This window comes from Hydractinia symbiolongicarpus, chromosome 7 (genome assembly GCF_029227915.1).
Source record: "Hydractinia symbiolongicarpus strain clone_291-10 chromosome 7, HSymV2.1, whole genome shotgun sequence".
Lineage (NCBI taxonomy): Eukaryota > Metazoa > Cnidaria > Hydrozoa > Anthoathecata > Hydractiniidae > Hydractinia > Hydractinia symbiolongicarpus.
Genome location: NC_079881.1, coordinates 10,562,279 through 10,589,519, shown reverse-complemented (window position 1 = coordinate 10,589,519; position 27,241 = coordinate 10,562,279). Strand labels below are relative to the sequence as shown.

General features: G+C 33.1%; 2 protein-coding genes across 2 annotated transcripts; both read right to left on the bottom strand.

Moving 5' to 3' along the window:
- Positions 1-1,952: 1,952 nt before the first annotated feature.
- On the bottom strand, positions 1,953-3,116 carry LOC130648997 (cysteine-rich hydrophobic domain-containing protein 1-like). The gene is made up of 3 exons (XM_057455169.1): positions 2,922-3,116; positions 2,376-2,510; positions 1,953-2,150 (listed from the first exon to the last, which is right to left on the bottom strand). Exons 1-3 carry the CDS (start codon positions 2,974-2,976, stop codon positions 2,026-2,028), a joined length of 315 nt encoding a protein of 104 aa, XP_057311152.1. The 5' UTR covers positions 2,977-3,116; the 3' UTR covers positions 1,953-2,025.
- Positions 3,117-16,319: 13,203 nt separating this feature from the next.
- LOC130649494 (metabotropic glutamate receptor 3-like) lies at positions 16,320-20,870 on the bottom strand. The gene is made up of 2 exons (XM_057455776.1): positions 19,870-20,870; positions 16,320-19,306 (listed from the first exon to the last, which is right to left on the bottom strand). The coding sequence occupies exons 1-2, from the start codon at positions 19,946-19,948 to the stop codon at positions 16,797-16,799; spliced, it is 2,589 nt and encodes an 862-aa protein (XP_057311759.1). The 5' UTR covers positions 19,949-20,870; the 3' UTR covers positions 16,320-16,796.
- Positions 20,871-27,241: the final 6,371 nt, after the last annotated feature.

The window sequence follows — 27,241 nt, the reverse complement described above, 5'->3', positions numbered from 1 at the left end:
TGGTACATTGGCATCCTGCTGCTGTAACTGTGGACGATTAGATCAACATATGCTACGACTGAATCGGCAGATTTTGAAATGACTTTTTTATGAACCTTGACGTGGTTCCGACTGTACAGGCTCGAGATGGAATAACTGAAAGATAGAAATATTTTGACGTTTCAAAATCGAAAGAAATTAATCCAGGCCCTATTCCTTTTTACAGTTTTTAATAAGAAAGAAACTTATGGAAGCCGTAATTGGGTCTGTGAAGCTCAAATGAGCATCAAATAATCTAAAGCATGGTCCTTCCTGGAAATAATAGACAGGGTATATCCATCAATATTTATAAAGCGAGCCATATAAAATGTGCACGTCTATCTATCTACTGCAAAAAAATTTTAGAAATATCCTCTAAAAAGAGAACATTGGTCTACTTAAGTTTCGCGTTTCTGTGCTGGATTTATTCAAGTTCTATTTGCAAAACAAAAAAAAACACTCCAAGAACTTTTTTCGTGAAACGAATTTGTAGAGTTTCCAAATCATAAAATTTATACTCAATGTCATGGTCTCTTAGGAAGAGTTTTGTGTTCGTTTTTTTAAACGTAGCGCTTTAGAGCAGAATGTCAGACCTATATATCATTCTTGGACAGATCAGGGGTGAATTATGTCGCTCTTCGTAACATTTTTATTTTTTTTTTATACGCGAAAAAAATTAAATTTGCATGGTTGTGTTTTAACCCAATTCATGAGCAGGATGTGTTTTTGTGATTTGAATTTCATGTGAACAGGGACAAGAAAAGACATTCATCGAGGTAAAAGTAAAATACAAAAGTAGAAAGAGACAAAACTTTAACGCATAGGAATTTTATCTTGATGATATTGGTATTCATGATTTAATATATAATTTAGGTGAGTACAATGCATTCCTTACATACCTTTTTTGTGATCCCAAATGCAATTACGTCGGGAGATAATTGGTTATAAGTTGGCCTGTACAATTTTTGCTTCATAATCAACAATTTGATGTTGGTTTTAATGATTGTCTTCACTCGATACATAGAGATAAGATAACTGTTCTAGTAGCACAATGTCTTTTATCAAATAGTTGATATTATCACGCGTTTTACAACCAACGTGAGACAACACTGATGATTTCAATCTAAGACTGAAAACGATGTAGAGAATGTGAAAATGCTTTTATTTTTTTTCAAAATCATATTTTAAAGCTTGGAAGTCATGGAAATCCAACGTATTTTTGATAAGCAACTGGTTTATACTAAAATTAGTACTAGACCACTAAAATTTTTAAAGGGCAAGATATTTATAACTTTTTAACCGGAAAATTTACAGAAGACTGTATGTGATCAGATGTAGTGACCTATACTTTATGTGATTATCCACATTAATTTCGAGGCATATATTTGTACATGCCAATGTCAGTGTTTCAATCATAAAAACACGCTACGTTGTATACTTTTGTATCCGAAACACAAGATGTCTTAATGTAATAATGTCTATGAACTCTCGTGTAAGGATTGTGATTATATCAGTAAAACGAAACGAATGTTCAATCAACGTGTGCAAAGGTAAAAAAGGCCCGTACGCAACGCAAATACAGGGAAAAAAATACACAATTTATTGTTTCCATCCGTGTTCGTGAAAATTGATTGACTTTAATTACTGTAACTTGATTGGATAATTTCGATCCTGTACTCTTCAACTAATAAATAGCCAAAGACGATTTCGATCATGTCAGCCATAATTGTCGAAATGTAGCGTAAAATAAACTCGTTAGTTCATGGCATGTTAATATTTATAATATGTTATTTAATGACTGAGCAGGTCAGAGGTAATATTTTTTAAATAGAAGTCAGTTTGGGTAGAACTGCGTAGAAAATTCCTGGTCGCAATGGTAAGGAATGATTCTACTATATTAATGGATAAAGGAATAAAAGAAAAAAACAGGACAATTTCATAAAGTTCATTTCTCATAAACAAATAATTTCAAGTAAATACAACGAAGTATTGACTTTTTTGTTTTCTTTATTTTTTACCACCCCAAGCAGGATATGTACGTATGATTACTGGAGCCCATCTTCGCATAAATTTTCGCCCTCGAAATCTCCATGGACGCGGATCGTGCATTTGTCTGTCCTCAGAATCCTCATCTAAATGTCAAAGAGATTACTTCAGAAAAAATTTTTGAAATAACAACACTTTTGTAGATGAAGAGTGTTTGCATCGCTCGGAATTAATTTAAAGTATTCAAATATACACAAACATTTCGCTAGAAAACCCTTTGTGGCCGAGAAGACTTGCTCACACACACACACAGAACACGATTATTATTACAGAGACTGCAAGCAGAGGAGTTAATAACGAATTGAACTTGCCTTCAGGAACGTCAATCTCTTCCCCATCATCTTCATCATCCTCATCATCTTCTTTACTTAAGATGGCTTTAAGTTTCTCCTCTGCTTCCTTTTCATTTTTGATGTCTTCAGTAAGTTCACGTTTGCCGTGACGGTCTAAATAAAATAGGAAACAAAAAAATATGAAAAAATGGTAAAATTGTTTCAAAGAAAATGGAATTATAAAGACATGAGAATATTTATCTTGCCATGAACTGAAATAAGTGATACTTTCAGATATGATTTTCATTAAAAAGTCCTTCTCCAAAACGTCACCAGACGCGCGTCTTAGAGCCCATGAAAAGTACTATCTATCTTATTATCTAAGTACTAGCTATAATTTGAAGTATTACTGCACCAATAAACTATCTATTATGTAAAGAAACTAATCTATACAATAAGTGGTTAGGCGTTCAAGGCTCACACAATGATAGGTCTTAAAACAAAAAATGCATAATAAGATTTTTAGTATCATAGTAAAATAGAAAATGCAACTTTTTAAACTTACAATTAAGTGAGGTTACTTACAAGAAAAAGTGATTCCAATCAAGCAACAGAACGCCAACAGGAAGACAACTCTCATCTTTATTGGATATTTTTTCTAACCACCTTGCTATAGCGCGAACGAGTCGTTCGTTAAATATCAGAAAAAGTGGCGTCTTTTTATTTCCACAATTTCACTTCTTTAACTTTTACTATTCCTTTAATGTTTTGTTTTGATTAAAATAATGTTTGCGAAGATCAAGTGTCATCGCGAAACCGTGTATACATTTGCTTAAGAAAACGAAAATGTTTCGCCCAATATCACTATTAATTAGACAAAACGAAAGGTAAACACACTACAATCAGCAAGAAAAAAGTGTTGACACATGACCTCAAATTTTGAATTCTGTTGCCAGAAGTCCAGCTGTTTATTGCATTTACACAAGGTGAACCTATTAACACTCGCAAGAATTGAAAGTGAGATGCGAAAGTAAAATGGACATTTTCTTGGTAATCACTATTAGTACACAGCTTCTTTCGATGAAAATTGCCGTCAGCAAATTCATATCGGAGATTGCCTCGTTGTTAGCTAAGAGGCTGTTTATGTGAGGTGACTCGGTTAGACAGTTGATATGAGTTCTTATGAGGCGAGCGGGCTCGGTTAGGCGGACTGAAGAAAGTTGCGAAAGTTCGTTTATATATTTTACATCGTGTACTAAAATTAAAATGTCATAGATTACAAGGATTCTTCAAAAAATGTAATCCATGGAATTTATCTTTGCTGTCATTTTTGGCAAGGTTATTTTCCATTTTTGTTAAAACTACATCCTAGCTCACGTCCTATCTGAGCTTTTTCTTTGCCCGATATTACAAGAAATCCCTAATATTACAAAAACTCAAGATATACGCTAAGAAATGTGGGGATAACAAAATATTTTTTATTCTCAGAAATTACCGTTATTTTACGGTGCAAATTAAATAATTTCACCTCCTTCCCCCACGTCTGTTTGTGAGTCATTATAAAAATTCTGTTGAAGCAGCTACATCTAATAAAATTAAAAAAGGATATTACGATCAGTAAATTGGTAAAAAACAGAAAAACAAAGCAAAAGTTTTATTTTAAGGCTTCAACACTTTGTAATTTGAGAGGCCACATTTTGTTAGTCTGAATGGCACGTTTATTAAGAATAGGACCGTGGAAATTGGAAAAGTATGACTCATTTTCCGAGAAATAATTTTTTTTAGCAAAGAAGCTTGTTGATTGATTATGTCATATCTCAAAGTAAAATCTTATGACTTTTATTTACAAACAACAATTAAAAAAACAAAAGAGATCATTTACTTGCCACCTTAGGTCCAATTTCCCAGAAAAAAAAAAATATAGAATTTTTTTATGTTTAAAGCGAAACGAGTAAAAACTCAATTTGCTTTAAAAAGTATTGTGCAAGAATAAACTTTTATCGTAATAAATAACTAAAAAAGGAAATGCATATAAATAGAAGTGTGTATCTCCTTTTTCATGTTTGTAGAGCGCTAAATTACGTACAATCCACATCGAGGTTGGAGGAGGCCTAAAATTTAAAAAATTATGCTATGCTGACAGTAACAGCGACCAGATGACGTTAGTTCCTAAATTCCAATTCCATTTGCGAACATAAGCAAGTAAATCTGACAAATTCAAAATGCATCTATCAAATGCGAAAGAACGAAAATGATTATTTCTATGCACAATTGTTGAAAGTTGGCCAAATTTTTCTCAAGATAAAAAGAAAATGGATAAATAATATATTCATGTAACCTGAAATCGAAATTTAATTGAATAATCCCTGTTAATCTATCCCCTTGGTTTTCCTTCATTTGCATTCACTCCCATGCCGATTTCATTCAATCAATATTTGAAGTAGTTTTTTTCTTTTGTTTCAAAGTTATTACTTTACCGGATTGGTGAAAAAGATTTGAGACATGGAGTCTTTTAACATATAAAAACGTATGCATCGTTTCGGAAACACAGAGATCAATTGGATGTAAAAAAAAATATTCTGTAGATTTGTCTAACGCAAGTTTCGTATATTAGCCCTGCGTTTTGAATGTTTTCCTGGAGCTAACTGAAAGCTGTATGGGAAGAATTTTATGAAGTGCTGTGATAAAAAATGAAGTCCAATTTTTCTTTGTTTTCAACCACAGGTTATTTTTCCGTTTTTGCTAAAAGAAAAATCATTGTAGCATATGCAGCAGTGTGACTAGAAATTTTAGTCACTCAATTCTTAATTCTTTATTCATTTCCTGTAAGGATATTAATTGTATTTTTCAAAAAATTTCGTTATATTGTCACTTGCGAAATAAATCATTTTTGTGTCTTGAGAATCATAAATGTATTTGGTGACATCATTGTGAGCTGTTAAAATGTTTGCTCTCATCAAAACGATAATAAAACTTCGTTTCTTTCAATTTCAACTTCATCAAACAAAGCAAGCGTCTTGACGTATCTTTGTTGGATTGTCACTTTCGCATTTCTCCTTTTGTTTACCCATTTTTTTTATGTAAAATAAGGACGTCTCATAGTTAGATCGGTTTCATTACAATCTTAAAGAAATATTTATTTATTCAAAACATAATTAGCTAATACACAATCTAACAGATAAATGGATACAATATTTAACATTTATATAACAATATCGCCACCTCTTCTCTTAAGAAGATAAAAAATATAACTTTTACAGAAATAGTAAGAAAATTGGAGGAGTAAGCAATAAAGAAACGCAGACAAGTTTATACTATATATGCGAATGTGGTTAGAACAATTTCAGCGGAAATAAACAGTGTTACTTATAGTGGTTCAAGTGAAAATGAAATCTAACTTTTAATAACCAAATTTTTTAAATAAAACGATTTTTTTTTACTAGAAACATTAGAATTGGGTGTTCCTTAATTCTGTTTTTGATTTAAAGGTAGATATCAAATTGAGTATGTTTCCTTAAAATGCGTTTTAAATCAATGCGTTCTCCAATTCTTCATTTTCTATATTCGGAATAATAATAACATAGTTGATGAAGCGAATGAGATGACCACAGCCATTGTCAATATCTCTGACGTTTTTGCTTCACTTGAACTTTTTTTCACATCGTCACTTCTTCTTCTTCTTGCAGTCGGCTCCGAGCTTCTCCTTCTTGTAGTTGTTGGCTCCGAGCTTTTTCTTCTTCTTGATCTTCTCATTCTCGGCATTCTAATCCTAATTAGTAATCCTAATTCTTGTTTCACCGTCGTTAAATCTTCGTCATTTTTTTCAACAACGTCATCGTCAATCTCTTGAGTCGTATTATTGCAATTCGTCGAAACCAGCAAATGAAATATTAGCATCAGCAAAAAATTTTGCGTTACCAACATTTTTTTGAAGTGAACGCCTCAGAAAAGTGTTTTTAGTGGTAAATTTCACAAAATCTGTTCCACTGTAGTGTCCAACGTTTTACAACTACAATATGTCGGTCCTGTTAATAATTTTATTTCTTTACATTTATATAACACGCCCCTAATATTTATTACGCATTCTGTTTTAGAACACAGCTCTCTTTTAAACAATGTGACAACATCACCATTGTAGTTTAAGAAATCACTATCAATTTTGAAGAAGCGGAGTAGTCCATAGAAGGTGCAGTGGCTTTCAAGCGATTGTTTCAAAAGAAAAATCATTGAGGTTTTTCCCTCATTAATTTTTAACAGTGACAACTTTCTATTTACTTCAATTTTTCACAAAAATGTCGAGACAAACTAAAGTTCACTGTTAAACGACCTTCTTTGAAAAGGCATTAAATATTTTTAAGGCGTTACCCTGGAAATAATATCTGGAAACTTTGCCGCTTTTCAGCTTTTTCTTGAAATAAGCACACATCATCACCTGGCCAGTTTTACCTTGGCAGGGGTGTAGGCCGAGTAACTAACGTTGAAAATGCGCTAGCTGTTCTTTCCACAATGTCTGCATAATGGACCAATCCATTCAAAAGGTCTGGAATATGGTAAAATTGGAACATGCTGACGTCAGCAAATATTAGCACCTTTTATGATTTTGGACTAAATCAAATAAGCAAGGACTCCAAGTCTTTGTGTGAACTTTTGAACATGAACAAGTAAAACACAGACAAGTGAAATACAGACAAGTGAAACATGCATAAGTGAAACATGCATAAGTGAAACATGGACAAGTGAAACATGGACAAGTGAAACATGGACAAGTGAAACATGGACAAGTGAAACATGGACAAGTGAAACATGCATAAGTGAAACATGGAAAAGTGAAACATGGACAAGTAAAACATGCATAAGTGAAACATGCATAAGTGAAACATGCATAAGTGAAACATGGACAAGTAAAACATGGACATGTGAAACATGGACAAGTTGTGATCTTTGAAATTCCGCTCTTTCTTCCAATATATTATGTCCAGTGTGTTTGTCGGTAGCCTGTCCTTTAAATACCGGATTTCGTGTGTCCCTAACACGAATTTTGTTATTTTAGGGTAGCTAAAAAATGCACATCACTAATGTGATGTAGAAAGTCATTTACTTTTATTTAAAACAAAGTGACAAAAAACGAAGGAAAAATTAGTAATTATTGCAATCAGCTGATGAATTCTGACATTTACATTGTTACATAAGTCTGTCTTCTTCTATCGTCAACAAAGGGAAGCGAGCCAACTTTGCTATATTTAATTTTTGCTGTATACAAGTAAAAAATACAGCAACAACATTTTTGTATTTATGCAAAAGAAATTTCGCACCCATTAGTAGCCCTGTGACAAAGCGTTCGCTTAAATAGTACAGGAAAGGAAAGTTATTACTAGAATAAGCATACAAATATAACGACATTCTAAAAATGTTCAATTCTCTTTTGTTTGTTAAAATTGATTCAAGAGCAGGTTTTTTTAACTAGAAATAGTGAAATTTAGTATGGCTGAACTCTGTTTCTGTGCCTAAAAGCGTTAACACGATTGTGTTAACGCGTTTGGTAAACTAATCGGTGGCCCGTAGATAAATTTACGGGTTCGCCTGTCCTTTTTTCACCGCCGTTCGTGTGTTTTGCTACTGCGGTTACTATTTGCGTGATAGACAGATGTATACGGGTATTATAATATAGACTAGTCATTAATCTGTGGACAAAATCTATTACACGCTATTTCGTTTTCCCGTTGCACGTCGCTTTTCTCGTGGACAGACTTGCAAAATACGGCTATTATCGTAGAAATAAAAATGTCAAAGCTTGCGGAACTGTCCTTTTGTTGATCGAAATCATAAGCATAATGACACGTTAACATCATAAACAGTTTAAAAAACATCGCATGTGGCAAAATGCGTTAGGTGAACTTAACAGCACTTAAGTTAAATGATAAAAATGCTTTTGGTTTACACCACGTGTTTTATAATGTTTGGTTTGTGTAAAGTCTTGAAGAAATAAAGACAAGCTTATTCTTGTATTTTAAGAAATCAATCAAGAAATCAATCCCTATCAGAACATCAGGAGAGAATCAGTAGTAGTACATGTTTTTTACATGTAACTCCAGTATTAATAACATGCAAAAATCTTAAACTTAATGTAATTTCTTTTTACTCACAAAGTGTAAAACAAAACAAGATACTTTAAAAAAATAGCAGATAAGAGCATGAAAACAATCAAATTAAAAAAAAGAATTTGGAATGTCTTTGGTCAGGCGCATTCCATTTTTACATCTGGGGACCCCAGATGATGTGTTACCTCTAAGTCAATGATTTCAAAAACATAAATGTATAAATATATTTAGAATATTTTTTCCGTTACTTTAAATGCACTGCAATCTGTGAAGAACATGCAGAGGTCATGGTAGCCAGATGTTAAGAAAACTAACTCTGTGTACTTAACCACTGATCAAAATTTTTCAACATCAACATTTCAATAACTTATGAGGTATTCACATTTTTATACACATAACGACCTATATAAAAGATGTCTTATATGAACACATGCATGTTCTTAAAAATTTTCTTCTACAAATTTTTTTCTGTAAAACCACCAGAATACATTTTGAAATGGGATTACCAGTTTAAAGAGTACCTTCTCTCGCTAAGGGCAAAGCCCTTCTTTTGTACATGAAAAATTCTATAGAAATTCGTGTAAGACAAACAATTTCGTCCAATTAAAGATTGAGCCAGATCATAGAATCTAACATATTGACGAAAGTGACGAAAACGTTTTGTCTATTTCTTCTGAACACCTGGAATGCCATGTTTAGAACATTGACATGAAAATGAATTAGGAAGCTGGTTTTTATCTTCTTTGCCTATTTACTTCTTTGAGAACTGTTTTGGGCTGGCAAATCATTATTAAAAAGGAAATTTCAAAGTTGCCTGAGTTTTTTAGGAGTTTCCCCATTTTTTAAATGTTTCCAGGTGTATATATTTTTTCTAGAAACTGTTACTACACCTTTTTAGGAGTACTGAACAAGCAATGTTTTATAACGTGTGGTTTATTTGAAACTGGAGGTTACATCGCGACCTATTACAGTAGTGATGTTGTACACCGTCCTCAGCGTGGCCAGCCTCACCTATTTTCATATTTTTCTCTTAATTTTACAAAGCTAGATTTTTGGTTGTCTTGTATAATGCAATGTTGACAACTCCCTATAATTACTGACGACATATTTCGGCTATGGCATAAGCGGATATTAAAATGGCAAAGCACGAAGTTTAGACATTCCAATGTTATGTTGGGGAAGTTACTTATTTCCTTTGTGGAACGAGGTTAATTGCTACTTTATGTTTTATTTGTTGTTTTTCAGTTAATCAAATATTCAGATATGCCTTAATCCAACTGAAAAGCATGAATCCTCATATTTTATCATTTCCCAAAAATAACAGTCCTTACCTCCCAATCTAAATGCACATTACTCTGAAAATTCATATTGCAGTGTTTTCTAGAGTGATAACGATGCTGTAAAGCTCTTTTTTAATAAGGAACACATCATTAATTCAAAGAAATATTAGGCAAGAAAAAAAAGAAAAGAAAAAAACAACAACTAGGCTCAAACAAAGACAAACTAGGCAAGTTAAAGCCTTCGTTAAATTGAACAAATTAACAAATATAGGCATACTTTCTTGCCACCCCTCTCTGTTTCTACCTACCACTTTCTTGCCACCCCTCTCTGTTTCTACCTACCACTTTCTTGCCACCCCTCTCAGTTTCTACCTACCACATCAATGGCTTGGCATTGCAAAAACAGGTACTAAATAAGTAAGATAGAACAAAATTCGAAGGAATAAGCAATAACTTTTTTAGACAACAACTGTAAGCTCTACCCTACTTCTCACCCCAGGTATGCCGTCTTCAATGTGTTTTGAAAAATTTGATCCAGATGTTCCACTACTTGTCGCAACAAATATTAAATATTGATCTGGTCGTAAACTGTTGGATTCTAATTGTAGTATTTAAGTAGTATTTAAAGGATGAACGAACCTTAACATTCACTAGCTGTATTAGGAACAAGTTTCGCTATCTACTTACTCGGAATGTGGACAAACCAACACCGAGGACAGATGTTAAATCAATGTATTTGGTTTTTTAAAATGAAATAGTATTTACAATAAAGGTGGTTAAAAATATTACAAAAAAGTAAACGAAAAGTTATTTAAAATAATCCAGATTCACAATGTTTGTAATCTCGATGCAGCGAGCGGCACATGTGCGTCATTTGTAGTTACGTTTTTACGCGGATTTACGCGACTTCTTGTTTCGATAATATTGTTTAATATTGTGTTTGGTCTGAGATGTATATGGTAAATCTCCTGGAGAGCGTTGTTATTATTTATGTTAATCAATTAGTCGGGAGGATTAGAATTTTACGTAAGTATAAACTTGCCCATTGGCAGGAGCTTTAATACTCTCGCAGACATTCAACCAATAATTATTAGCCTTTCCATAGAATTACAGATATACTTTTGATTGGATATCACTCAACTAAGTTTGAACTTCTCTCCGGATTGTGTAACAATGATAATTCCTTTTACGCGGACTTTACTTGTGTTTGGCTGTGCGGTTAACTCTGCCATCTTGTTTTGTTTAGCTTCTTTTCTCGCTTTAGAATCATTTTTTGAATGAATAATTCCAACTGAAATAAAAATGGATACGTAAACACGAAATAACAAAAAATAAAAAAAGCCTAGAATAAGAACATTTATTAGTCAAAAGAGAATTTCATGGCAGAAACTTCATTAGCAACTTTTCTTACCAGATGTAAGTTTACTAATCAATTTCACAGTCATGATGACGTTTCTAATTTGATCTGTATATTTCTGTCTTGCAGCAGAACTGGAGCTTTGTGAAGATCGAGAAGAATGGTTTATATGTTTATATGCGATGCTTTAGCGTTAATAAAAACCAATTTATTTAATCGTTGATTGCATAATATGTATAATTTCGTCCATTCTTTCTCATGAAAATATTTGTTAATTGTCTTACATCCGTCCAATCAACTTTTCTCATTAGCAACATAATAAAAACGCTTTGTGTGCACGTTGTTACCTAGTAATGGCTAATTCATACTTCCCTCTTGATTCAAAGTAAACATATCTTGGCGGCTTTTATCAAAGAAAATAACTGTACATTTGTTATGAAAAAAGAAAAGGGGTGGCACTTTGTTTTGTTTTGATTATGTCATCAGGGCAGTTTCATGAAGTTACGTGAGAGAGTTTATTGTCAGCTGTTTTACTCAGACATTACAATCGATTGAAAAACCTGTTCCTATTGGTGATATTATGCTTCTTTTTTGTTTACTGTATGAAACAATCAACGTTTTCTTAATTGCGTATAAAAATATCAGGAATTTCCTATGATATAAATTTATAAGCTTAATAAACTTTGTGTAATAGGAGATCTGTTATGCTCAAATGTGTATTAATGTGTATGAGGTAGGAACCTAAACGTCATTTGAAGATGTTTGAAGAAATTCCGTTCTCATCAATGTTAGTTTTAGCAGACAATTCCTAGCACAGCAATCGTCTATTAGAACTAACATTATCACTTTGTTCGAAGCTTTAAAACCTGACGACAGGATTTTTGCTAGATTCCAGCAGATGTATTGATTGTAGCTTATAAAACAAACAAACAAACAAACAAACAAACAAGCAAACAAACAAACAAACAAACAAACAAACAAACAAAAATAAGAAGCAAAATGGCTTGATAGATTCCTATGACAATCTTGTTATCATTTTGTCAAAGTATTTTTATATAAATATTTTCCCTTCAAGTCATCAATCATAAATGCATTCAGACATATGGCGTTATTGCAGCCACTTTAGCAGCATGGCTGCATTAAAAAATAATTGCTTTTCACCTCACCACACTGTTTTGCAAACCGCACAACAATAAAAAATTTTTTATGGTTAAACAAACAATGAAGTAATATAATATTGCATGCCCATTAACCTATTATTTTTTGTCTTCCTTTATCTAACTGAAATTCATTCTTTTTAACGTTTTATTTTTTTTATTTTAACACATTCGACGTATTCAACATATTCAAGCAACGTCAAAAGAGTTTTTTAATTTCATTCATACAGCTTAGGTAGCTCATATGATATGTTAAAAAAATTATATGGAAATCTTTCCATGTAGACGTATTTCCATGTTTCCATAGGCTGTGTTTGTCCATCTAGTGTTTCAATAACTTAACGCTAGATATTCAGAGTGAAAACTGATAAAGTATTACTGTTTGCCATTGTTGAATTTTTGTTGCTGGATTTTGGGAGTGAAAACCAGCTACATCAAGTATTTCTGTTTAATTAAGCAGAAGCTACGATTTTGAATATATTTTTCCCGACAACATGTAAATTCGCCGCCGGACCGCCTTACATCAGGCTAATCTCTTTACCTACAAAAACGTGTGCGCTTGTACAAAATGTTATAACGTTTTTAAACATTGTTGAGTTATATCTAGAAGTTATAATAAACAAAGAGTTGAAAAGCGTGATTTTGCTAGACAGTGCTTTAATCAGTCAATGATTTCGTAAGGTAATGAAATGGTTGACGTAATAATTTGATTTGACAGTATCTTTTGAATGTTTATAAGGAAGTTGATAAAAGAAAAACTCGGAAGTGTTGTTCAAAATAATTTTTAATAAAAAGGGAATGCTGGAGTTGTGTCCTCAAAATGTTCGAAAAGCTAGAAAAAATTTTGTTTGTCTCTCTAAAACACTAAATTTATAGTTTATCTGAGCATTCGATGTTAAGAGAAACTATGTTGACATTTCCTCGGCCAACCAAGTAATTTACAACGCCCATAGCAACCGTTTTCGCTGTCGTTAGCGCTGTCATTTACAGTGCTTTTAATGATTCTATGCACATGAGTATGATTTTGGGATGCCGCATGCTTCTCAAGCCACTTCACAAATGTCAATTTTAAAAGGCGTTTTCTTCACATTTTACTTTTTATAAGGCAGGCTAAAACCACTCATGATTGAGTAGTCCGATTGACTTCACATTTCAAGGGTTTGTTATTAGTTATTACCGGTAATACAATTTTAGATATTTTAAATTTTTACTGGTTTGCGAAAAAATTTCCTGTAGGTTTATTCAATTGTAAAAATGCAAAACTAACTAGTTTCAATGTACATTAACCCTATTCGGTCCGACGATCCTGACGGTTTTTCTTAATAACTCCTGAACGCTATGCTGCATGGTCATGATCTTACTGAGTTTCAATATCTATTCATTAGACACCTGCATGCCAAATTTTTAGGTCCCATGCCATTCAAAGGCTTTGTCATTGCCTATTACTCAAAACTACCCCTAAAAATCTCTACGAAACCCTTATAATGGGAAAAATATAATAACTCCTGTTAAGATTATCCTTAGAACTTGAAACTTTCAACACAACTTTGTTTCATCAAAAAGAATCATTTTCCATGTTTTAGGCACGTGATTAGTCCGATTTCCTGATTTTTGCGGACTTTACCAAAAATCGTAAAGAACCAGGTTTCCGGGCAATTTTTGGCAACTTTTCAAGCGATCAATGTACAATATGTAAAATATGTTAAATAATAATGTAGCTTTCAGAAACTCCAAACAGAATGTAAAAATTCGCTTTAGAACTAAAGTAATTGAATTTTAGGCAGATGGTGGCATTTGGAAAAATTTTCAAGCTTTTGATGACGTCACAGAAAATGTGCTCACGCAAGCAAAAATTTATTGCCGCCATTCTGTTTCTTTTGTAATGTACTATAAGTGTGCCAAGTTTGATTCAATTTGAACAAGCATATGAAAAGTTATTCGGTCCGGTCAAAATATGTTTGAAAAACCCCGGACTGAATAGGGTTAAAGAAGAAGTTAACCCCAAATTTTTTTTTTGATATCTCATAGAACAAAAGTCGGCAACCTTAAAACTTTCGTTTCATACTTTAAACATGAAAAGTTAAGAAAAACTTACGCTTTCTCTTGGGAAATTTTGAACTAATTATTGACCGGTTTGAAGTAAAAAAAGATTGAGTTGTATCACAAAAATAATTTCCCTTGAAGTTTCAAATATCTAATTATTAATGAATAACAATTATAGTTATTTAATGTTTAGGTTCGTGCTACTAGCTATTTTGAATTTTTGATGAGGATTGTAAAATTGCGTAATGTTTGATAATACTTACATTTTATTAGCTAACGTGAAAATAGTACACTAAATTCAATCGTGCTCTATAGTACAAAAAAATTCTCAACCAGTGGTAAATTTTGTCACAGTGTAAATCGTTATTAAAACATTATGGAAACTTTAGCCTAACAAGTCCTGGGAACGAGGTTGGCGCAATAGCGGAAAATACTGCAAATGAAATGAGTTCAGTCCTTAAAATATTAACTTGTGGGTAACGGGTAAAAAACTACTTCCAATTTCTTGCGCCGACAAAAAACGAATGTTGAAAACACGACCCCTTTTCTTTTGCGATACCATTACTTGCGAAATAGTTAAAGTGTTGTGAATATCTAACCTAAATAGAATCTACTCTTCTTCTTAGGTGATCCCCTGTAAGTCACATATAGTAGATCTTTTGATCGAATCCAAACTGAGTGTATATTATTGTGTGTGTTTTGACGTACATCAACGTGCTGTTTTAGCCATTCCTGTTGTTGACCACACAAATTGTTTACCGTCAGAAAATTGGAACGAATAAGCTGACAGCACTGCCGGATGCTGAATATCGTGCATATTATGTAGACCTCAATGGTTTTAACGACCACGTATTGAATGCGATATTTATCTACATTTAGTTTAACGAACCGCAGGTTGTAAGGAAAAATTCATAATCAGCTATTTAATTTCGCTTATTGCTTTTATTAACAAAATCTAACATGAAATATCCCAAAACACAGTTTGGAGCATAAATTTAAATTAGGAAATTAGTCATTTAGGTATATCTCATACGGTATTTCCTTTAATAAACGCCACGCTCTACTAACCGCCTCCTCCTGATAAACGGCGTCCTCTATTAAACGCTACACTTTTAGCCGATTTTTTTGTAATAAACGCCGCCCTCTATTATAAGGCGCATCTTGAAAAGAGGCGTTTATTACAAAATAGACCAAACAAGAGATAATAAATAGTTTATTCCTTCCACAACTAAATATAAAAGCGAATAATTATTTTTGTTAAACATCTTTATACAATCTGTTGTTACGTTTTTTAGGAAAAAAAACATTGCTTAAAGTCTGTTTTCATGTCATTTTCTCAATTTGTAATAAACGGCGCCCTCTAATAAACGCCGCCCTCTATTATAAGACGCGTCTAAAAGCTGGAGCTTTTAATAAACGCCGTGGCGTTCATTAGAGGAAATACGATACTGTCTCTCCTCAAAAAAGTGTACACAAATATTAAAAGCCAAGACCTTGCAAGGTTGAAAATATTATTCAACAAAAAACAGTCTTTTTAAAAACCGACACTTCAGACAGAATTAAGTAAATCACTTGGACGATTTAATAGCAGCGGTGCATAAGCTGCTCTATGGAAATTTACATGCTTAGGAGAAAACATTTGACCTGTTGAAGGTTAAGTTCACTCAATAATAACATCAAATCTAACACAACATTTTTTTTATTACAACTTCGGTCACACATTTCGGACTAGCGAAAGAAAAATTCTGAGAACGTGCTTTAAAGTTTCTATCCGCTGCGCAAATTGCAAAATGCAACCGTATTTACTTCGAATATTGTCAGGACATTGTAAACTTTTCAGTTTTTGGATAAAATGTAACAACAAATGTAGATACAAAACAAGTTTTTTTAAAAAAGTAAAATTGATACACAAAATTTAATTAGCTGTATATATCTGCTTAATTTTTGCCTTAAAACACAATAAGAAATATTGTCGTGCAATTAAAATTAAATCAATAAAAAACATTTTATGAGAAAAAAATCAAAAACAGAAACCTCAGTGGATATATGAGAAAAATGCTTTTTTATAAAAATACCCAAAATTTCAAATACAGCTGACCATAACGCTCATTTGAACATAAGCATGTCCTTACTATAAATCAAAAACAAAGGTATTTGAGAAATGTAAGTCCATGAACAACCCCTTGATAATTAATTTTACTGCCACATTCCCCATTTGCGTATTTGGTGAGAACATGCATGAGTTGTTTGTTCCAGGAGAAAACGAGGAATAACTGTGGATAATGCGCATTGCAATTGTTTTTTATACATATTATTAAAATATTAAACAATAATATTAAAAAAAAACGCCCGATAAAGATAAAAAAAAAATAACAGCGTAAAAAATACAAAAGCTTATCCATTGATTTAAAACTAAAACTTTTATGGTTGTTGACGTATTCCAAACAGAAAAAAAAATAAGCATTGAACTCAAATTTCATCATTTTTTACAGACTTTCTTATACCAATAATTGATTTTGAAACTTTCACATCAACGAATCACTTTGTCCAAAATTGTCTGTCGTAAATTGCGTCACATGCTCTGTACAGGTGTGAGTGTGGGAACTGTGCTGGCTTAAAAACCATGTAGGGAGATGTTCTCCGCTGGTTTTAATATGACGTTGACATGTAAGAAGTCGAATCTTGTAACCAAACAATCCAAATAAGGTGACATAACCGATCACAATGCATATACCACACATGAAATACTCTCTCACGTAATCACTCTCAGGAAGAAGAAAGTATGCAGGGATGAAGATGGACCATGCAACACACGTGATGTACAATGTTATCCCAATGTGTTTTGCTTCGTTGTAATTCTTTGGATAGTGTCTTGTTTTATAAGCAAGGACAGTGCATGCGAGCATAAACATGACACTGATAGCCATGTTTAAAAATAACAAGATCGGATTTGTATCACCATCACAATGTATTGTGACAAAATCGTTGCTATCAGATACAAAGGCAATCGGTAAAGGAGTATTTGACAAGAACCAAACTCCAGTTAAAACAATCTGTGCGATAATGAAACCCAATGACAACATCAAAAGGGACCTCGTGCCTACCATATGCGGCCGTTTGACTGAATTTTTAGCATGAGTAAATATACGATAGATTCTTTGGATTTTTAAAAACAAGGGAGCATAACAACATAAAAAGGCAATGCCAGGAAGACCAGAACGGACTATGCAGCTTTGTAATGTTGGTTTCTGAATGAAAAGGAAAGGAGATAAGAAGATGATACCAACACCTATCAAAATTAAGTAACATAAATCCCGGCCGGACGCTTTTACAAGTGGACAATTATTGTACTTTATAAAAAAACCGACAACAATGATATCAAGGATCAAACCGATAGTGCAAAACATTGTCATAATGTAAGGTGTCACTGTACTGTCAAAATTCAGTAAGTGCACTGGTAGTTGTTTGCATGTGTTTTTGTAGATATCCGCCTTTTCTACGTCTTCACATGCCACACATTTGTTTTCAATCACTATACTATTACTTGGACATTCTTCGCAACGCCAGCAACATTCATTTTTTGACACGTCTATGTCCTTCTCCCTAACAAAACCGGGATCACACGCCTCGCTACACAACGCTCTCATGTGCCATTGTTTTCCATTTGTTTTATTCCAATCAGTGTTTGTAACAAACACACCATTTTCGCGTTTAATAACCGGTTCTTTACCTGGTTTAACTTCTGTTGGTTGAACTTGTATGCTCCAACTACCAATAAGATTGTTTTGAGTAGGTTCTTTTGATCGAGAAATAAATTGATGAAAATCAAAACGGATCTTCTTTGGATCACTCTCTACATAAGGACTGTTGAACATGGTGGTACCATCACCCAACACGTTTGAAACTGACTTTGTTCGACGAAAAATATATTGTGCTAGTTTGTGTGATTCTGTTGGGTTTACAAAACAAGATTGGTTGTTGTACTTCTTTTGGCATAATATTTCGATAATATTCTTAAAGGTGTACTGTATTATGGATACAGCATTGAAAATTGTAGCTACTGGTGTTTGGCTATAGTAGTGTCTCTCTGTCATTATTTCATCTCCTGTACATTGTGGTAAGGATGAATTCCTTCCTGTTGTATTTGAAAAAGTGCAGGTAAAAATGTTTTCCCAGTATTTCTTAAAGTATTTAGGAGAATAACGTGTTGGTTTTTGTTTCAAGAAATACTCCTTGAATCCTCGCACTTCTGGATAATGGATGTCAAGGCTGATCACACCTGTAACAATCTCTTCTATTCCTTCCGTAACTTCAACATAGTTTGTGCAACCATACATGCACAGGATGTAATACCTTCGCGTTAAATTTAGTTTATTAATCTCAATAAAAAGTTTTCGTGAATCTTCTCTTGTTGTGAATAGCACCAATGTTTTCAATCGATCATCGGAAACTAATGTTTCAAGGATTGAGGTATCATTATACAATTGAGCATTATTTTTAAGATGGATATGAACTGCTAGGCAAGCATTCACACCTCGTAACTTTGGGATAAACTTTGAAGCATCTCGTTCTCCATTATAATTAAATGAACTAACAACTCCAATGTAATTCCAATTCATATGTTCTATGAAGCGAAGGGCTGCTTCTATGCGATATATGTCAGAGGGAACCGTTCTAAGCATATAGCCTTCATCCATGCCATGCTTACTGAAGTCAGAATATGTAGCTGAATAACTAATGGCTGTACTTTTGAAGGTACCAGTCAATATACTACCAATGTATGACGTTTCGGAAGAAAAGGGACCCACAATGAAGGAGTAGTCGTAGGTAAAGGTTTTTAATATTATTTCACGAACATTCTTTTCGTCTTCACAGTTCAGGATAGTTAGTGACATATTGTAACCATTTACATGGCTTGGTCCTCTCATCATAGCATATTCCATTGCTGAAGCCATCATAAAACCCGATTGTAAGTTGATTTTGCCATCTTTGCTAATGATATTAAGTATTCCTGCGATTTTAAATGTCCCAGACCCTAGAACAATAAAAGAACACGGGAAATTACAGATGTAGGCTACTATTTTGAATGTCCCTAATCCTAAACAACATTACCGAAAATTTGTTTGATTAGAAATTGGCACTGTATAGACATTGATAAATGTTATAGCCCCTCTATAAATTCTTTCTAATTGTGTTTTTTTGTTGAAACTAGAAACAAATGCTAAACTATATTGAATTTATCAAAAATTGCTGACGTCATTGTTTTTTACATAGTGTGAAAATGTATAATACATTGTCATTGTCATCAAGCATGGCTCTGCTGTCTGGTATTACTAGTTTTTTGCTGAAGAAAATGCTGATGCCATAAAATTTCGAATTGATAAAATATAGCCCAGAAGATATCAACTTTAAAAAGCAAGGTTTGAAAGGGTAAAAAGAAATTAAAGAATAAATATATATAAAATAATTTTAACGGGAGTAAACGGTTTGAAGAAAGAACTCTCAAACAACAAATAACAACAAAGAACAAAACAAAACAAAACATTATTTAGTACAGGGTAGATGATAGTAATACTATATTTAATGCAAATGTCTCACCTGGTACTAGACTATTAGGGATAATACACCAGTTCAGTGGTATCAATGTTAACAACCAAATCGGAATTAGCGACACCATATTCTTTTTGTGTTATTCAAGTTCTGTAATAATAATAAAAAAAATTATGTCTTAAACTCACAATTGTTAAAGATGTGTGGGCGTGGTTGGTATATTTATATTTCGCATTGATTTTTATTGACATGGTTTTAATTTGATTGTTTGATTTGTAATTTTTAAACAGAAATAAAATTCCGCCTTTCCCCATTTGCTTATTTTCCGCCGGTAATATAAGAAAGTGATTTTGTCAATAAATTATGCCATGTAAATGATAAAAAATCTAGCATATCTCAAGTAGTCTTCGGAGTGCCCCAAGGCTCCATACTGGGTCCCTTGATTTTCAATCTATATGTTAATGACCTGAGTGACTGTGTCAATACTTCCACAGTTCTTCAGTATGCAGACGACACCACGCTCTACGCGCATTTGAAAGTGGTTCATAGAAATGAATGTATTGATAACGTTAGGAGAGATCTTCAGAACTTACAGAGTTGGTCTCTAGATAACAACTTATCCTTCAACCGAAGACGAAAACTATGTGATTTTCTGGAACCAGATTGTCTAAAATTCACAACTTACACAACATTGACCAAAATTCTTTAACAACTGAGAAATCAAACATTGAACGTGTTACATCATGGAAACTCTTGGTGTAACCTTAAATCAACATGGACTTTAAGGAACATGTTGGATTGACAATAGGATCAATGGACAATAAGATGTAATGGAATACTTGTTAATCTTAGAAGGTTGAGGAGATTTACATCATACATCCTACGTAAGCAACTTGCAGAATCTGTAGTACAAAGCGAATTAAACTATGGTAATGTTCTGTTGACAAATGTAGCAAATTACCAAGTAAAGAGGCTTAAAAAAGTTTAAAACTGTGCTGGATCTTTCGTCTTGAATAAATGGTGCAACACAGCTGACGTCATAGGCTTGGGTTGGCTACCAGTGCAGCAACGAATCGAGCTATCATTATTGAAACTTACGAATAAAGGAATCTACGATGAATCCCTGTCTAGCTATCTTAATGTGGAACGAAAATCATCTCGAATGAGAAGAACAAACAAGGGAGTTATCTTGGTAGGAGATGTCTGCAAAAATTCGTTCAAACAAGTTTTATCTTCGACATTCAACAGCCTGCCGAAGAATATACGAGAGGCAGCAATTTTTAACAAGTTTGTAATTAAATTGAAGGAATATTTATTGGGACATGCTTTAGCCCGTTTGTAGTAGATTTATCCTGCTTTTATCCTCCCAGCCCTTATTTTGTTCCTTCTTATCATTTTTACTTGTTGATGCTTGAATTATTCTATTTTTAACCTGTTTTTAACTTACATACTTTATATTTTATACTTTTAATTTTCTGACGAATAGCGATGTAATGTCGATGTGCGGAAATATATTCATTAAAAAAAAAATGAAAATGAGAGCTATATTCTTGATCAAGAACATTTTAAGTATCTATCTAGTCAAACAAAATTTTTATTGTATTAATACATAACCAGTTGTTTACCCGTGATAAACACAGGAATTCTACCGTTATAATATTTCCCCCACATCGTTATTTCGTGAATCCTTAGCACAAAGTTACGATTTCACAGCCATTTTAAACACACAAAGGAAATTACGGCTCTTATTTTAGAAACTAGTCGTGATTCCATAAGAAAACTCACGAATAACTCACTAGTCGTACATGCACGTAGTCGTACATGCATGTATTTCATCCTTGTCTGCCCGTTAGCATAAAGTAAAAAATTATTCTGCAAGGGTGGACTGAAATAAAGAAGAGATGCAACCAATTTTAACACACAAAATACAGCTATTACTATGGAAATAACTGTATTATAGAAAGTCGTTTGCCCGTGAAAAAATCCAAGGGTTCCGTCGTTCCTCTGAGTTACGCTGGTTGAGTTCCCTCGGGAATTTAAACAGCGTATATATTTCGAGCGTCGCTATTTCGTGCAACTTTTACACAAAGTTGTTATATAACAGCCATTTTTAACACATTGAAGAAATACAGGCGATAAGTTTATCAAAATAATTCAAAATTCACACTGTTTTCGACTATGTTGTTTGAAGTGTTTAGTGTTTAGTGTTAAAATGTGTAAATCTCCTATAATAGAAACCAAGGGTAGAATCGTTTCTTCTATCTTACCTTTAAAACTTGTTTTGTATCGTAGCTCCTTCTTCAAAGAGTAACTACAAAAAATGATCTTTATGTCAGCTGTGTCAATAACAACATACTGTTTGGTAAATCTTGTGATTCATAAATTAGTAGAACCTTTAAAACGCCCCTAGTTGACGCCCTTGTTTTTTGTATTAGAAATGACACAAAGTAGTTAGTCCTTGACATTACTATAGCATACGCCCTTTTCTTTTCTGTGTGTAAATTATATAAACAAATTTAATAATTAATAAAAATTAACTGTAAACAACTTTTTTAGAATCAGTGCTCAAAGAATTAGCATACATTTTTTATTTCACGCTCTTTTAAAAGTGAAATTAGGAGTTTTAAAATGCGTTTCCTATTTGTAGAAATTTAGTAGCAGCTATGATGTGAGAATCTTCATTTTTACACCCCTATTTGGCAATATACTCCTTTTCCGAATGTGATGAACGCTTTTCTACGTTACACTTCCCTTGACATTGCAATGTTGTAACAAGATCATAAAAAACACTAACTTAATCTATAACTATGGTCTACAAACCGCCGAAGGGACTTAACCAATTAAAATAAGACTCACTTAGACCAAATTAGTTTTTTTTCTGGTAAAAGATAATTTATTTCAGAGTGAGTATAATTAATTTAACTAGTATTCGAATTTGAGAAGAGAAAGTATTTTGTATCCAATCAGAATGCGAAGAAGTTCTGATAGAGCAATAATGTACAAACAAATCAAAATGGCGTCCGCTCCATACTGCGACATCTCCACTACGGAAACTTTGGAAAGTATAATTAACAACGTTTGCATAAAAGAGACAAAAAATAATGGAAAAATAAACAAAGAGAACCGTAATCCAGTTTGTTAATTATTTCATTTCAGCGGGAAGAAATAATGTTAATTTGTCAATTTCATTTAAAGAGCGCGAAAAAAATTGACAACAGTAGAAAATATATGCATTTATAGTATTTCTGAATTCTTCATTGGATATGTTTACGATGAAGATAGATTGGAAAAAGTGGAGCACAAACTGTCGTGCACTGAAATTCATCTTGTTTCTTTGCTTCCACTTGTAAAGAAGAAAGAGCTCGCTTTTTTGTGGAATTTTCCATTCAAATTATTTATAGTAGTTGAAATTTTATAGCCGAAATTTTTTGATCAAAATTAGTCGTAGAATAAGCACCTTAGGGGTTACTTAATAATGCGGTCAAAAAACCAACTACTAGCAGTCAAGAGTATTACTCATCTTATTCTTTTCTTTTTGGTGTGGTTTTTTATGAGTAACTAACTATTAGCAAGATTTTCAAATAAAGTTGAATATCAATTCATATTAGCTAGTTCAACCTTTTAATGGTGTCTGCACACTACTTGCTTAGTGTAATATTAGTCATTTTTCATCCTTTAAACATGAATTATTTATTTTTTTTGGCAACTTGAAAATAAAAAGACTCAATTTATTGTTTCTTCTCTTCGTTGTAAGGAATTGCTTCCATCTTTATACGCAGTAAACAAATTAAGAATTTTCAATTTCGTATGTGAGTGATGTGTATGAAGAGTTTCATTTTCCCCAAACTAAGAAGAAAACAGGCAAAACATCCACGTCTATTCATTTCCTATAGGTACCAAAAACCTTTATGTAACAGATAATTAGGCAAACTAGTGCTCTAATAAGAACAAGAAGCCCTGGGGGCTCTAAGAATTTCCGCTCGCTACCAAAATATTTGATGAAAACCAGCTAATTCGTTGTGTTATTGTGCTAAACATTTGAGGAGGTTTGGTGCATGAACCTCTGAAGATAAAGCACACAAGTGACATTATATCTTACAACAAACGCAAACAAAACGAAACGTGTCATAATAAACTCACATTTTAAAATAAATTGCTAACAAAAAATACAGCCTAACATTCATGGTAAGTCTTGCGATTGAAACGTTTATGGTCTTAAACGGCATTTAGTTGACAAAAAATCAAAATTTTGCTGTGACCATCATTTTCAGCATACTTTTTTTATTAACTGTGCAAATTTTTGTCGAAAATAAAGCAGTTTTAATTTTTGGTTAAATTTTGGCCTAAAATGACATTTAGGTGACAAAAATCAAACTTTTGCACCATCATCATTTTCAGCATACTTTATTTGTTAACTGTGCCAGATTTAGCCGAAAATAAAACGGTTTTAATTTTTGGATCAATTTTGGCCTAAAATGGCATTTAGGTGACAAAAATCAAAATTTCGATGTCACCATTATGTTCACCATACTTTTTTTGTTAACTTTGCCAATTTTTGTTGAAAATGAAGTAGTTTTAATTTTTGGACCAATTTTGTCCTAAAATGACATTTAAGGTGGCAAAAAATCAAAATTATTATGTCACCATTATGTTCAGCATACTTTTTTGTTAACTGTGCCAAATTTTGTTGAAAACAAATACTAATTTTGTCCTTAAACATCATTTAGATGAGTTCCCAGTAGTTGGGGAGCTTGGGTGCGAAGTTTACATCTGTGACGGAGAACATGTAATCCCAGGGTCGATTTTTTCTCAAAAAATGCTCCAAAAGAAAAAAACGACGGTTTTAAAGAATTTCCTACGCCTTCGGGCGCGGAAATTCAAAAAAAGATGTAACAGGGCCATTTATTTAGCATACGAGATGACAATTTAGGTACTTTTAAGTCCAGAGGCAAGAAACAAACTCACGATACAGATCATGCCCTGAAATAACTATAATATCCAAGGACTGCATTGTTGAGATGTTTGCTGAAAGTAAGTAGCGTTTGTGTGAAGAAGGAGACAGTGACCACATATCCATTATAGTTTTCGTCAACGTCCAGTTGGCAGGGTCACACTAAAATTTCTAATTACAACGATCGTTATTATAGACTAATCATGAATATATTTTGTAACAATAGCTAAAAGTTTGAATGTTTATATTTGATTTCTCTTTTTTAGGTAATGAAAGCGCCATAATTTCAAAATAAATGTTAAAAAACCATTTCATTTTTTTTGTAAAATAAGCAGAAGCTGTTCGGCTACGTACGTCTTCAGTACAAAAAATATACAAGTGAAAGCAAAAATTCGTAAATACAGAGATAAAAGGAAATCTAGAAAACTGTGTGTGGTGTTTTCTACGAGATGGTTGGTTAAGGAGGGCGGTGTTCGTCCCATCATTGTTCCACATATCTTTTTGTTTCCCCTGCTTATGTGACACCACATACGCACGTACCCTTGTATATTTTGTACGCGACTACTGCGATCTTTTAGAGGGGACAATGTTTTTGCCTCTTTCTAAGCAATTTAATTGACACACGAAAACGCGAATTAGTGCAGATGTTAAACTTTTTAAAGAAAGTTTTTGAAAGCTGTTTATTTTTCTCACAGAAAGGTATTTCAACAAGTAAAAATACCTTATCTTCTTTTTCATCAAACAAACCAGGTGGAATTCAAAATGACTCTGAGTTTGCCGCTTTTTGTTGGTCTTCGTGGAACTGCTGTATAATGCTGTTGACATAGCGTGGAGGAAAATCACCCTTTTTGTGTTTCGTTGTGTTGTTATCGACTTCGTGGTCAAAGCTGATACGTTTAGCTCTTTGGAGGTCACTGAGGACGGATTTCTGTTTGTAACGGGACTTTTGATGCCCATGAGGTCGGTAACTTTGTTTCTTCGATGCAAACGCGGGTGGTAAGTAAGCTGCTGGTGATCTTCATGGTCGCGCCAAAGAGTTTCGCAGGGTTAACTTCAATCGTGAGCTTCAATTTTGGGTGGTAGTCGTTCAGGAATTCGTCTAGTTCATCATGTACACCCACTTTCCGACGTGTAATGATGTCGTCAACATATCGCTTATAAACAAAGGATTGCGAGGTTTGAAAATATCGTTTTTCATTTTAATCATACAAATATCTGCTAGCGGTACACCCATTGCACATCCATCATTCATTTATAGAACTTCCTGTTGACTTGAAACGTACAGTCAGTAGTGATTTTCTAAAGCAGCTGTTTAATTATAAGTTTAAGCTTTTTATGCACGTAGATTTTTTCTAAGATTTAGTTAATCGTTTCTTCTAGTGGAATGTTCGTGAATAGTGAGTCTATTGGTAAGCTTTTGGTTAGAACTGGAAAAGTGTGGGTATCTGTGATGACATATTCACTTCATGCGAGAGGTTTTGGATAGTTGCTAATGACCTTTACTTTCAAGTACGACTTTATAAACAACAATACCGAATCATTTGTCTTGAATTTTTTAAACAGTTTAGCAAGTCCTTACTGTCTGTGTCATTTTCTGATGTTGCCTACATAAAACACTGATTGAGGTATTTCTGGGGTTTATTATAAAATATTTGCGTTTTTTTTGGTTACTCCATAAGCTCCCTTTTCACCTTTGTCCAATTTCATTGGTTTAAAGGCCACAATTTCATGAGACTATTTACTAATCATATAGGTGAAAATTGTTTGCTAGGTCGTAAAACTCAAATATTTTGTAATAATTAAGTTCATATGTTAGCATAATTCAGACTCGTTAAAATGACTTTTCTAGTTGTCCAGCAAATTACACCAAAGAAAATCTTCGTAAAATAAAAGTTTAAGATAGGCCGTAAAAAATAATGTAAAAAAATGTCAATAAAAGACATTTCAGTTTGGAGTCACAGGAAAGATTACTGACAATAAAGATAATGAAAAATATTGACAAATTTACCACTGACCCTTTCTTTGCTAGGAAAAGCTATGTACCCTTAGAATTGTCCTGTTGCTGTCGACTAACAAATCTTGCTTAGCTAAACAAAAAGGAGTTTTAAAACGCATCAAAAAGTAACGAGACAGATCTAGCAACAAAAATTCTGTAAGTTTAAAACATGTAACTAGTTATACAATTTTTGTTCATTGACCAGTCAGTTTTCATTTTCCCTTACTGACATTAAAATCCCCTGACTTTCCAATGTAAAATACACTTATGACTTAAGAACAATTATGATGAGAATGGCTTAAAAATAAGAACAAAATAAGAACATGGAGAAGGCTGAAATTTTACTGATATATATTATTTTTTGTCCCGAAAAACATAAACACCCTCAAAAACGTGTGGAACATTTTTAAACCTTTATATCTTCTCAACCGTTCGTCAATAGCACATGATAACATATATTTTTCTCATCAGCG